A 15,108-nucleotide genomic window follows, 5' to 3' on the forward strand; every position below is an offset into this window, starting at 1 on the left:
TGCTCCAATCCGCACATGCGTAGTCTTTTACATTTCACTATCATATCTAAGAAAAAAGACCACGTACTACCGCACACTTGAGACATGAGGAGCTTGCATACGTATGTAATTCTATTTTATATTATGTATATACAGTATACAGGATTTGTTTTATTTTGAACATTAAACAATCCATCCTCTGATAATGGTCTACAACTAGGCTATTAAAAATGCATAGGCTATTTCAGGTCAAACAGGAAACATAGGCCCCACCCCTTTCTTGCAAAATTCAGACAAAAGACTGTGTGTGTGTGTGTGTGTGTGTGTGTGTGTGTGTGTGCGTGTGTGTATAAAAAGAGATTAATACACTTCTGTTTCAAACGGGAAAAAAACAGCGGTGCGCCTATACCTTCAAAATACTAGTCAGATACGAGTCCAGACACGCCATTTGAATAGGGTAAGACTTTTATTACCTCATAGATTTCATCATGAAACTTTGCCACTGATATTAAAACTTTTATTTTTTGTATTTAAAGTTTGTTCAGAAATGTGCAAGTTTGCCAATTTCCAACATGTGTAAATAATATGCATCTCTTTAAAAGAAAGAAAAAAATCTAGATGTTGGATAAAGCCAGAGTTTAAACATTTATTTCATCTTTACAATATCATTCTAGCACATTTTCAAACTTTTTTTTTTACAACATTTTAGTGTCCCACATTTTTACTGATTTTGGATACAGACATGTTTTAATTTTTATAATTAAACCATACTATGCACAGGGCTTAAAAATGCATATACAGTTTTTTACGATTGCTAAACAGTGGGCACAACTGGAACGACAAGTGCAAAACTCTAACAACAGTATGCAGAGCAGCGGTTCATTCGGACCAAACTGTAGCTCGTTTTTCATTGCTTAAACACAATTTTCAAAACTCTACACACCTATCTCATGGCTTAACCACAGCCTGCACAACACTGTGGATTTCCAGCACTTTTTTCAAATGCTAACACACTGCTGCCACAACTGTAAACCACACATTCAAAACAGAATGAATGCCTTTCAAACACTGCGGATTGCAATTTCAACTGAAACACTAAGATGTCTTGTTTTAGAATTGTTAGTGAACATATACAGTATAAAGGGAAAGCTAAAAAAAAATATTTTTTTGGAAATGGACCAAGGAAGACAGGTTGTTGGAGGTAGAAGAGTGGCAGTGAGAGTGTGTATGTGTGGAGGAAGACCTAGAAGACATAGAGCTGTAATGTCTGATGAAATACAGTAAGGGCAACACTGATAGACCCTGTTGTGAATCATGGTCTCACATTGAGAGAGGCAGGATTGAGAGTGCAACCCAATCTGCAAAAATCTAAAGTTGCATCTGTAATACGAATTTTCCAGCAAACAAACAGCTTAGAGTTGCATCCTTACAGTAAATGACAACATTACAGGAATTGATTTCTGTATTACAATTATAGAATATCTACACAGATAAATACTACATTTGGAAATGTTTTCAATAAAATATACAAAATGTGTATCTAGTGAAGCAAACTTCTGATTTTCATTTCTCTTTGTTTTCCTAAAAAAACTGGTATGTTATAAAATAAACAATTTCATGTGAAATAATTTCACCCTTTCATCAAAGAAAATATTATGTAATTTGTGTGAAATAATTCAAATTATTCAAACTGTAAAGATTAAAAGTTTGTAATTTGTGTATTGGGGTTTGATGCTAGTGTTTGTACTCTGAGCAGGTTCTGAGTGACAGTGTGTGTTATCTCAATGAGGCTGGTTCATAGTGTTTGCTGCACTGAACCTGTTTTGCAGGTGAAGTGAACTGTTCAGCTCCAGTGACTGTTGGTAGTGCAGACTGTAGTTAGAGTTTTGCATATTGAGCTACAGTTGTGCCCACTGTGGTTTAGCGATCGAAAAAAACTGTAAGCATGGAAAAATCAGACAACATATGAACAAATCCTTCTGTTATAACCTTCAGAATAGTGCTTGGTCAAGTTATGAAAAGTTTAGTTGATGTAACTGCTTTTGAAGTTGATATGTTCGGTTCAATGTATTGAAAAAAAAAAGTTGAGATAATGGCCGCGTTTCCCAGATTCGATCGTTGTTTGGGACCAAAGAAGGGTCGAAAGAAGGGTTTGCCTAAGAAGGAGCGCTAGGATACGGGTGTTTCCCAGATGGCTTCTTAAGTGCCATCTTTGGAGAACGCGTAAGTTGAAGCGAAAGAAGCTGTTTAGTGGGAGCTGTCCACCGTGGTCGTGCTGAAACTGAATAAATCGATGCCAGGCGAATCGATCACCCACCTCTTTATCAGCGCATAAGTCACACACAGCGCCCCGTGGTCTCCCCACACAGGTGGAATTAGGCTACGCATGTATCGTGTGTGTGGGGGTGTGTGTGGGTGCGGGTGTGTGTGGCAACAAGTGTATCAAAGTAGTAATCAAGCCCATTAGCGCATATATACCCCCGTGGATATAGGCACACACATGTGATGTGAGAATGGAAGAAAGCGGCAGCAAAAGAAACAAGCGGGCACCGTCGTTTACCGCGGAGGAGATGGGCGTCTTAGTGGACGAGGTCTGGCAGCACCGGGGAGTTTTATTCGGGGGAACAAGGGGCAAAAAGAACATCACGGTGAAGAACCGTGTTAGGCAGGCCATAGCCGAAAAGATGTCCCCCTCCAGCCCATGTGGCCTGCGTGACTGGCGTGCTGTGAGGAAGAAGTGGCAGGAGTTCCAGAACCAAACAAAAAGGAAGAGTGAGAAGGTTTCACTAATCAATCTCCCTTCGTTGCAGGTGATGCAGACGCCCAGTAAAGACAGCGCGGAGTAACCCCTCCCCCATATGGTTTCAATAAACTATTTTGGTTTCTTTTCAACCATGTATTGTGTGGATCATTTTGCATTGAAATGAGGGTGTCAAACCTAGCAACAAAAAGTCCCAGGCAATTTGTAATGTATCTAAGCGTAGGTTAATGACGTGTGTGTATTGTGCGCCCTTTCAACAGCATTCCAGTGCCAGACTTTCAGGTAAAGCACCCGGACACTGCAGCAATAATCATAGTGTGCAGGAAGTTACATGTAGCCTACATCTGCTGGTTCTGTTTATTTATTTCAGCCTTCAGGCCTGATAGTTGATATGGGTGATGTGTGGTGGTTATGGGTTTATGGTTTAGTGCTTGGTGACTGGTGGTAAAGAGGTAGGGGCTGCGGGTTGTTGGACCGGGCTGAAGGCAAAATTGCAGCGGGTTGCTCTGGATGTGTGGAGACACCAGAGTGATCAGCCGTTGGATCTCCGCACGGGGCAGCCGGTACTTTGCCTGGACGGCCCGGTCTGATAGCACGTCCAGTGGGGAGAAGTGCCGACGCACGTACGCATTTATGTAAACCGTCTGGCTTCGCGCACGGCGAGGCTGTTGGTTCGCAGCGAGAAGGTGTTGTATTGCAGCCATGGTTTCTCACACGCGCGGACTTTGGCAACACCTTTAGCAGGTGGAGCTGCTCTGAATGAGGTTCAGCTGAGTTCAATTAAATCTGTTTCTTTGATATCTGTGAAATGCCACAGGGTTGTTGATGTTTTTTTTGTATGTGTAGTAGTACTATAAACTCATATGTGTGTGGAAAACGTAAACGTCTAATTCATTAAAAAATGTTTTCTCTACTATTAGTCTGTTTCTTGCGCCAGTGGTCCGCATTGAGCATTGTTTTATTATTTCGAAAAGTGGAGGAAATAAATTTCCCTGACGCGGCATGATCACTGACGATTTGGTCGCTAAGAAGGTTGAAAGAGTGGGTCAGCTCCGTCTTACAGTTCCGTCTTAGTGAAAGAGCTACTTTCGCTAAGAACGAATCTGGGAAACGCATTCTTCTTTCACAGCGTTCTTAAGAGCGCTCCAAAGAAGTACTTAGCCCAAAGAGGCTCTTAACGAATCTGGGAAACGCGGCCAATGTCTGTTAAAGATGGTGTATTGGGGTTTGATGCTAGTGTTTGTACTCTGAGCAGGTTCTGAGTGACAGTGTGTGTTATCTCAATGAGGCTGGTTCATAGTGTTTGCTGCACTGAACCTGTTTTGCAGGTGAAGTGAACTGTTCAGCTCCAATGACTTTTGGTAGTGCAGACTGTAGTTAGAGGTTTGCACATTGAGCTACAGTTTTGCCCACTGTGGTTTAGCGATCGAACAAAACTGTAATCCACAGAATCCTGTGATTAATCTGATTAAATGTTTTTATTGTGTGACAGCCCTAATATATATATATATATATATATATATATATATATATATATATATATATATATATATATATATTAGAGGTGGGCATAGATTAATTTTTTTAATCTAGATTAATTTTGGAATTAATCTAGATTAATCTAGATTAAAATGGCTCATTTGAATTCATTCATAATGTGTGTGTGCTCCCTAAATAATGACTCAAAGTAAGTCTTTGAGAACGTGTTTCTCAAGCCAGGTGGCTTTCATTTCGTCATCAGAACGAGTGTCTAATTATTGCGAACAAATAATATTCTAACAATTTAATCAGATATAAGGCTAAAAATCACAACATTGCACTGTTTTTTGTGCTTAAAAAAAACGAAAAAACTAATTTGTTGGGTAGGCTATAGGCTATAACAGAAAATAAAGCCATTACTTTTGTGCTTCAAGTGAAACATTAAATATAATTTTTACATAAATAATAAAGTCCTTAATAAACTTTTCAAGAATCTGGACTAGAGTGAATATTGGACAGGCTTTATAGGTCCATGGCTTTTACCTGTGGGACAGCGCTTCACCTAACAGCTGGCTGCAACACCAACCTACAGTCTATTGTGCGACGGAGAGCTAGTTATCATTAGCATCAGCGTTAGCCGACATCACGGCAACAGCTGAATAATGTAACACATTACACAAGTTACACTACATGAAAACAATGGGCTGTAGACGCTAGAGTTATAATTTCGTGTAGGAAACATTGTTGAGACTGGAATTTCGTACCACAGCGGCCGTTCCATAATACAGCACTCCCTTTAGCAATGGCTGAATATAAGACCTCCCTCTGCTGTGTATCTGCGGGAGCGAGTGGCATTAATAACTTAAAAACAGTAAACGTTTAACATGATTACGGTCGTTTAGATGCTTTAATCATATGCCGAATTTATAAACAGACCATATTATTAACAATAAATTAAGTTATGTACATGTCAGAGTTACGTACATGGATACATTCATAAGTAAACATTGAATAGACAGATTTGTGAAGGGGGTTTGGCGCTGAGTGTTACATTAGCGATCCTGCAGCCAGGTGGTGTGTGTCGTGGGCAAGTGATGGAGAGAGAGAGCGGCGGGTGTGTGAGAGAAGCTTCGCTCCTGCAATAAAGGCTCCTCAAGTGTCAACAACGGCCCCCGGCTATTATTACCCGACCAGAGAACACACGGAAGGGGGTTCACCCTGACGGCGAACAGCCATCGGCCCTGGAGGGAACCATCTCCCCTGAGCCGAACAGGAGGTGGAATAAGAGATTAACGGCGATATTTTTTTTATCGCCGATAAGAGTTTTGCGTTAACGCAGCACGTTAACGCCGATAACGGCCCACCACTAAAATATATATATATATATATATATATTATTATAGTGATATATATTATTATAGAAAGTTCTCTTGCGAAAATAGCGTTCATAATAAAGGTTGGCTAAATTAGGTCATCTGCAAAAAACAAAAAATAAAATTAATCTCTCTGGGCCCCCCATGGTGGCTGGGCCCTAGAAAGCTTTCCCATTTTCTACCCCTTATGGGTGGCCCTGTGTAAGCATGAAGGATGACTTCAGAAACTGCACAATTGCTCTTCTTCTTAGGAAAATAAGTGTAAATAAGAAAGCAAATAAATACATACGCATGCACTCACTCGCCATTTTATAATTAAATTGTTCGTACAAACAAGCATCCTCTGTGCGCATCCATGTAGGTCTACAGGTTGTTGAGAAAGTCTTCTCCAAAGGTAATCATCTGTCTCAGTGCACTCAGAATCGGCGCATTACAGTTTTTTTTCGATTGCTAACCCACAGTGGGCACAACTGTAGCTCAATGTGCAAAACTCTAACTACAGTCTGCACTACCAAAAGTCACTGGAGCTGAACAGTTCACTTCACCTGCAAAATAGGCTCAGTGCAGCAAATACTATGAATTGTCCTCACTGAGATAACACACACTGTCGCATATCGGACTTCTCGTTCTGTGCTTGTGTGCCTGCGTGTGATAGGCTACACCATGGGTTATTGACGGAAGAGAACCGGACGTGGCTCTAAAACCACTTGTTGAAAGCATGGTTGAAAGGGCTACAGCGCCACCTAGCATAGTGGAGACAGCCATGCATCGGACATTTATCCGATTTCTGAAAGGCCATGTATACTCAGACAAGTGACACGGTCCGTTCGAGTGTCTTGTTCGATATATGTGATAATCCAATCTAGTTGTGCCATGTAACCGCACTGACTGTAGCCCTTACTGTATTTCATCAGACATTACAGCTCTGTCTTCCTCCACACATCCACACTCTCACTGCCACTCTTCTCCCTCCAACCACCTGTCTTCATTGGTCCATTTACAACAAAAAAATATATTTTTGAGCTTTCCCTTTATACTGTATATTAGGGCTGGGTATCGTCAAGGACTTTGCGATACGATACGTATCACGATACACTGGTCACGATGCGATACATCACGATATATCACGATGTATTGCGTATCTTGATATATCACGATATATTGCGATATTCCATAAACAAGTTGCCTTGTCAAATATAACGGCACAATATAGTGATAATTGTACAGACAAATGAAGTCAAAACTATTTCATTCACAACTTCCTTTACTATTTTTCTTCCTTTTTTGTTTTTGTTTTGGCAAATTATCAAACACTGCTGCAGCTGCCATAACATCAAAATAACAAATCCAATTCACTCTTGTACTAACTGTACAGGACACAATGAAAATGAAAACACTTCAGTGTGCTTTTGTGACACAGTGAATCTTAAGTATTTTTATAAACAAAACTGATGCTAATGTGATGAGTTCGGTGAAGTCGGAAAGGAAGGAGGGATTAGGTTTGGGTGGCCTGTAGATGAGGATAACTGTCGTGGAGGAGGGGGCTTTGAAAGCGATGAATTCAAAGGATGACACTGAGGGGAGGGTGAGTTCTCTGATCAGATAATTCTGTTTGTGGATGACGGCGAGGCCACCTCCACGGTGGGAGGGGCGGTGTTTGGCGATGTAGCTGAAACCAGGGGGAGATGCTTGGTTGAGGGAGAAAAAGTCATTGGGTTGTTGCCAGGTTTCAGTAAGTAGAAGGAGGTCCAGATTATTGTCGAGGATGAGTTCATGTATGGCGGGGGCTTTACTGTTGAGTGAGCGGGTGATGAGGCGGGCAAAGTTGGCACAGCCAGAGGGTGATGGGATAGGGGCAGGCTGGAGAGGTCTGAGGTTAGCCAGGTTAGCTGTGCAGGGGGGCGGAGGGGAGGGGGGAAACTGGGTGGAGGGGTGGTGGTGGTTGAGTATATAGATGATTGGACATTTGGTGGTGCAGATGAGATGTTAAGTAAAGTGATGTGTGAGTGAGGAGAAAAGACATCAGTGAAATCCAGTCCATGTTTTCTGTCCTGCCTGGTGAGCTGCTAAATGACAGAAGCGGTGAATGCATGGACATATACAAGGTGAATCTCAATTCAGGGGTTGCAGCCTACGAAGGCTGCATTTGAAGACCGATTGCGTCATAGCGGCGCGCAAAGGCTTGTTCCATTTGCAGGTGTGGTGGCGTGTGTCAGGCTATATGAACAGTGGCGAGAAGCGGCAAACAATCAGCAGCAGCGGCCTCTTCCTACGGTTGGTAGGGGAGAACGGGGTAATTTGTCACACGGGTAGGTTGTCACAATCGTTATATCTCAGAACCAGAAGGCGCTGTCTGTGAAATCTTGGTATGTAAATATCCAGAATTGGGATCAGAGGTCACCTACATAGTCTTCCTTGGAGTTAGACTGCTGAATTTGAGGAGAGACGACTGTTTGTGTTTTTCATGTCAAATTGAAAATATTTAGCTCCTCAGTATTTTTCTTCTAGGCTTTTACACAATGGGTTTATAACAAAACACTTGTTACCCATACAAGGTGTGAAGGGTAAACTATAGTTTAGATTGTGGTTAGCAAGTTAATTAGTTTTCAGATGGTTGTTGGCCTTGATGCTAGCAAGAAATTCAAGTTGGGGTTGGTCGTCACATTTTTTGGGGGGTTGGTGTCACATGTTATCCAAAGGCTGCAGCCAGAAAAGGAACCCAATAACGAAAGAAATTGTCAAGCTGTATCCTCACTGACACCCCAGAGAAGGAAAGAATAGAGCAGGAAAAGGCAGCTAGCATGCAAAAGAAAAAAGGGCAACAAAATCAAAACAAACCCAGTGCATCCCAAACTAGACCAGCTGCCAAGGCTACAGTAAGTTATGTAGGCCTATTTGTCAACTTGACAATGCAATTAAACTTTCAAATTTAGTTTTACTTTCTTACCTTCTTTTTAATATTATTCCCATTAAGATAACATTGTGACAAACAACCCCATAGTGTTTGACAACCGACCCCTTGATGGGGTTGGTTGTCACAATGTGTAAGGGTGTCTTTGATGATTAATTTCTTCTTTATTACAATAAGATAGAAAAAGTGAGGGGTACACATTTCAAGCCAACACCTTAAGCTTCAATTTAATGTAGGAATGATTATTGAAAGATGTTTAGGTGATGAGCAATTCTCACTGGAGTAAAAAGTGTGCCTACTTACCCCGTTCTCCCCTACGTCCCTTCGGTTGCCAACACACGAATGGTGTTATGAGATAAAGTCCCCGTTCATTCTTGAAGTAAGCTAGCATCCAGTGAATCGTTTTTCCCACACAAGTGGCAATGCCAGCGGATTGAAAAAATATTCCAAGTGAAGCCAATCACACTGTCCGATTAGTTCATAGAGCCGAAAATAAATACAATGAAGGTATTGAAAGTTAAAAAGTTAAAACTGTTAAAAAGTTTTATATTTATATATATATATATATATATATATATATATATAATTTATTCATAAATAAGTCAGAACAACTTCACATATGGCGCATTGTCCTGATTTACTTTGAAAAGCATTCCTCAGATTCAGTTTTCATTGTTTACAGATGTCTTCAGAAAGTGTGCAGGAGTACAGAGTGATGGAGTATATATCCCGGTGAGTGCCTACATCTATCTATCTATCTATCTATCTATCTATCTATCTGTCTGTCTGTCTGTCTGTCTGTCTGTCTATCTGTGTGTGTGTGTGTGTGTCTAGCTGACGTCACCCCTTACGTTCCTGGTGGTGACGTCACTCCGTATGTTACGTTTTGGTGATTTTGACTCTCCTCCGTTGGATCGGCACCAAACTTTGTTCGCCGTCAGTTACGGAACTTTACGCTGGGAACTGACTGTTCCCGTTCATAATAACGAGCTAAAACGTGTTTGTTTTATTGATATTTTATATAAAAGTGATTTTTCGTGGGGTTTTTAAGCCTCCTGTGCTTCTAGCAGTGTTTTGTAGCGGCTTTTCTAACGGAACCAGGAGCTTTATAAAGTCAGAGCTAACCGCTGCTAACTACTAACCGTTAACCAGCCGTCCAGTAGGTTTCACTGTGAATTTGTTATTTTCTGCCCCTTTTTGAAGTTTTTCATCGTTTTACATTTTATTCGATTGCTTAAAGGTGAAGTAAGCGATACATTTATGTTAATATAAGTGTTAAATTGCTCTTTATTCATACAGTGATCACTTACATAATGTGCGCGTTTCATAAAGCCGATCTCTCAGTCAGCTGCTCTACATGTAATCGGCAAATAAACTTTACGGGGGATCCCGAAATTAAAATGCAATCACAAGAGAGAATGCTACAAACCGACACCCGTCTCACTCATGGTCTCACTGCAAGTGCACGCCAGAGGACAGATGGGTGAATGTTTATGCGCCTACAATGGCGGAGCAGGTAAAAATCCTTCCCAATGTCTGTTTTGATGGTTTTTATCATGTTTTATCACAATTACTTATCTGAGATGGTGCTAGATAACTCGCTGTTTGAAGACCGCAGTGCATTCATGTGGTGACGTAGGGACGAGCGAGGGGACTGCTAACTGCAGTAACTTTTAAAGGTGCTGTAAGCGGAATGGTTCTTTTAGCTAACTTCCTGTCAGTTACTGCAGTTAGCAGTCCCCTCAATCGCCCCTACGTCACCACATTAATGCACTGCGGTCGTCAAGCAGCGAGTTATCTAGCATCATCTCAGATCCATAAGTGTGATAAAACATGATAAAAACCATCAAAACAGACATTGGGAAGGATTTTTACCTACTCCGCCATTGTAGGCGCATAAACATTCACCCATCTGTCGCTCTGGCATGCACCGGCAGTGAGACCATGAGTGAGACGGGTGTCGGTTTGTAGCGTTCTCTCTTGTGATTGGATATTCATTTCGGGATCCCTGAAAAGTTTATTTTTCCGATTACATGCAGAGTAGCTGAGATTGGCTTTATGAAACGCGCACATTATGTAAGTGATCACTGTATGAATAAAGAGCGATTTAACACTTATATTAACATAAATAAACCGCTTACTTCACCTTTACTGTAAGCACGATTTTGAAAACAGTGCCCGATTTCTCAAAACACTACACACAATTAGCACACCAAACACCCAATTACCAAAACACCTCAGACCCTTTGCAAGACTCTTTTCAAAACTATACACTATTTTATAAAAAAAACATATTTTGTCACCATATGAAACCAGTGGCGGATTCAGTACGTAATTTATGGGTGGGTCTAGGAATGATCTGGATGGGCCTTGTTTTTTTTTCAAAGATTAAACAAACACGTAGCCTATAGCCTACATAATATAAAATCATGAAGTGGAGAGAACGTGCAGATCGGTAGTAGGCCTACATGTTAATATGCCTTTTACTCATGTCAGAATATCACATAATAAAAACACAAATCCAACACTGCATAGCTCACGTTATATAGTGACTACAACCCGAACATGAAGATGGATCAAACAAATCGAATGAATTAATTTTCAGAAAAGAAAATTCAGAAACAGCAATAATGCCACGGCGGGCAAGCATACAAAAACCATATGACAAAAACCCGGTCTAACCGGAGCTTCTACACAAGGCGGAGTCTTATCCTACTACCTAAATACAATTATGAAGTGGAGAGAACCTGCAAATCTGTAGTATTTTAATATGCCTTATAGGCTACTCATGTCATATCACATAGGCCTACCAGTCTGTCGGATCAGATGTAGGATAATAACAAAATAAAAACACAAATCCAACACTGCATAGCTCACGTTATATAGTGACTACAACCTGAACATAAAAATGGATCAAACGAATCAATCGAATTAATTAATATTCAGAAAAAACTTTCAGAAACAGCAATAATGCCACGGCGGGCCAGCATACAAAAACCCAGTCTTACCGGAGCTTCTACACAAGGCGGAGTCTCCCAGGCTTCGAGTTGAAAAAGTTGATTATGTCATCATAATCCGAACTGTCAATTAGTTCTCTTTCAAAAGACAAAAGTGTCAAGTTGTTAATATGATATTCCTTTCGCGGACAAGTCTGCGGTCGCAACAAAGCCCACTGCCCGCTCTTTGATGACACCTCCGTGAAGGAATCGCACACACACACGGCAACCGGCTCACGTTTAGCTAAGTCTTTGTAGCCTACTCATCTGCAAGTATGGCACAATATTGATGCAGTTCGGTCTTTATCTTGCGTAGCAGGATTGATGCTTCAAGCAGCTCATCCTGGATGTGGTGGCTCATCAATGTGGCATTTCGGGGTGGTATTTTTAGCTTGGTACAGAACGCAATATCAAGAACAACTTTGCTCCCGGTTTCGTTCCACAAATGACGGGGCGTCGCCGTGCAGCTGATTCAAAACTGTCCTGCGGCTTTGCGGTGTATGGCTGTCACTGTATGCTTTTAGTTTAGTTAGTGCAAAAGCATGCGACTTGCTTGATTTCCTGTAACCATCTCTGATTAAAGTAAACTCTGCGTGCATATTTGTAAAATGCCTACACGCCCTGCAAAAGACTGCGTCTCGCTCTTGGCTGTATTCCATCCATTTGAATTGCTCATACCACCTGATGTTAAATGAGCGTGATTTCCAATTTATGACAGTAGCTGGAAATGTTTTCAGCTTTGGTTGAGTGGCGGGTTCCTCCAGGGCAGAGAGATCCGATGGAGTCCCGCCGACGGTTGTCTCTGCCAGCGGCTGCGGCTGTATTCTAACATTAGCAGGACTGGTTGTGGCCATTTCCTCTGCATTCTCCGGGCAATCCTGATGCTGCGGAGTCTGCATAGCTACAACCTGGTCCAACGGTATTTCATCATAATTTTGTAGACGTCGTTTTTTTTTAAGTGACTCAAAGCCAGAGCAGTTTAGCCATTGCTAATTGAGGCTGCTATCTGATAGTGCACGAAACCGCCATCCGTTGTCTGCGTCGACCATGATTTTGCGTAAAGACGTCACTGAACTGAACTAATGAGTAGGCTACGAGAGGGGTTTCTGAATATTATTATATTTTGGTAGCTACTGTAAATATTTTAAATTATAAATGTATTCAAGAAAAAAACATATATTGTATGAGAAAAGACAATTAAACATTAAAAATATTTTTATTTTTTTCATGAATCTGATTGGGTCAATCTGGGTGGGCCTGTACCAACCAGGCCCACCCGTAGATCCGCCCCTGTATGAAACACACACGCTTCATATTACTTAATTCTGTCTGGACCAGTTACACACTGCTGTTGCTAACCTTAAACACTTTTAGTAATTCTACTTCTCAGTGATTTGAGTAATGTATAAAAAGTACACAGAGAAAGTGCAAATATACAATAAGTTCACCAAACACTTGACAAGACCAATGCTGCAGACTGAGGAAAATATGATTTATTTCTCTCCATAGACCCAAATCAGTCAACATGGAAAATCACAACAAAACATGTGTGCAGTAGTCTGCATAATACTGTTATCCCAGCAAACAACAACATATATACAATACTGTATCCAGTAGCCTACAGGTTACAAATTACAGAAAATACTGTAAATAAATTAAAAAAATCTGATAAAGGAAATACAGTATAAAAAATCCTAGACACTATCTCTTCGCCTAACTGGATCTGTCCAGAGAATTTCATCCACATCCTTCCACCGACATGCAGAGAAAAACTGGATAAGGAGAGTATGATGGAAGGTATAGAACTGTGAACTGTAGATGGTGTTGAAACAGGGCCGGAGTGGGACTCATTTTCAGCCCTGGAGTTTCATGCCTCAGATCAGCCCACTTTCACGCCGACATTATTAATGTAATGTAATAACAACCTTAATATGTACGTCTGCAAAAGTGCACTGTTCTCTGCACCCTTGTAATTCTGTGTTTTTAGTAGAGGTGGGCATAGATTAATTTCTTTAATCTAGATTAATTTTGGAATTAATCTAGATTAATCTAGATTAAAATGGCTCATTTGAATGCATTCATAATATGTGTGTGCTCCCTAAATAATGACTCAAAGTAAGTCTTTGAGAACGTGTTTCTCAAGCCAGGTGGCGCATCAGACCAGGGGCTCATCTCCTGTTTCCAACATGCATCACAAACTGCTTGAGGAAGCTGTTCTACTATGATAATTGGTGATGAAAATAAATAATGTTCAACAAGATGTTACTTAGTAACGCGTTACCGGTGTTGTGCCGAAATCCCACTCCCCGCCGAAATCCCACTCCCCCGCAGGATCCCACTGCCTTCCTAGCGTGTTGCTAGTTGTAGTTTGACGAACCGAGGCGATTTTTACAAGCCAAGTTCCTTCGTCTTAGGCTTTGAGGAAACTGTTCGTAGGCTATTTAATTCATGTTTCATCAAAATATAAGTTATGTTGTGCTGCACTTGAGAGTCTATACGATTTGTGCCCTCTGTCCCCCGCACTTTCTACAACCACTTAATTCATTTTTTTATTTTTTATTAACCTTTATTTATACAGGTAAAATCTCATTGAGACCCAGGGTCTCATTTACAAGAGAGACCCATTTGTTATATGTCGTAACACATTTTTCCGAGCTGTCCTTAAACGCACCATGAGAAGCCTGGTGCGTTTAAGCCTCCTAGAGGGGAGTGGGATTTCGGCGGGGAGTGGGAATTCGGCACAACACCGGCATCGGACCTCTTTTTTCAGTAACAAGTAATCTAACGCGTTACTATCTCCAAACCAGTAATCAGATTAAAGTTACTCATCAAAGTCACTGTGCGTTACTTTTTCTGTAATTTTCCTTAATGAAACATTTTACATAACTGCACAAATGACTGCGATTGCGATTTTATGTAAATAAATGTGCACGCATGTGTCTCTAAACGCTCCAACTGCTCCAACCGCTCCTCTCGTCTTTTTGGTAGCGCCCCTCGTCTCTGTCATGCAGCGTGTGTGTGTGCGCCTGTGTCTGTGTCTGTGTGTGTGTGTGTGCAGCAGCATTACGGCCGAACTGTGGCGCAAAACAAAGTTTCCCCCCCGATGAAGTATAGCGTCTGCTATGGGGATATTTAGGATTCGGGTACGGTGACGTTGACGTTGAAGAGATAGAAGTGTTTAAAACTTGGAAACTTATAGTCACGTGGCGACCGGTGGCCACACACACCCACCCTGCGTTCCAATACCCGATTGTGTCGTGGCAAGTGATGGAGAGAGAGAGCGGCGGGTGTGTGAGAGAATAAAGGCTCCTCAAGTGTCAACAACGGCCCCCGGCTATTATTATCTCCCCTGAGCCGAACAGGAGGTGGAATAAGAGATTAACGGCGATATTTTTTTTATCGCCGATAAGAGTCTGGCGTTAACGCAGCACGTTAACGCCGATAACGGCCCACCACTAGTTTTTAGACTGTGTGGACTCAAATGCTCCTGTTTAGCCTATAGCCTACTCAGGTGCCTGCCATGGTGCTACTATGTGCAGTAGGAGTGTACGGAGACGTCATTATCTGTAGGTTATCTGTTCAACAAACACAATTAGCCTATCTATATGT

General features: G+C 41.4%; 1 protein-coding gene across 1 annotated transcript in view; it reads left to right on the top strand.

Annotated features, from left to right (window-relative positions):
- The first annotated feature begins 327 nt into the window (after positions 1-327).
- Positions 328-15,108, top strand: part of LOC307263048 (beta-1,4-galactosyltransferase 3-like) — a 57,571-nt gene continuing 42,790 nt past the window's right edge. The window contains exons 1-2 of the mRNA XM_080044069.1: positions 328-436; positions 9,186-9,235. Coding sequence (XP_079900195.1) covers positions 9,186-9,235 — 50 coding nt within the window. The 5' untranslated portion in view covers positions 328-436. The remainder of the gene's footprint in view (positions 437-9,185; positions 9,236-15,108) is intronic.

The sequence above is a fragment of the Ammodytes marinus genome (genome assembly GCF_949987685.1).
Source record: "Ammodytes marinus genome assembly, chromosome: 16".
Lineage (NCBI taxonomy): Eukaryota > Metazoa > Chordata > Actinopteri > Uranoscopiformes > Ammodytidae > Ammodytes > Ammodytes marinus.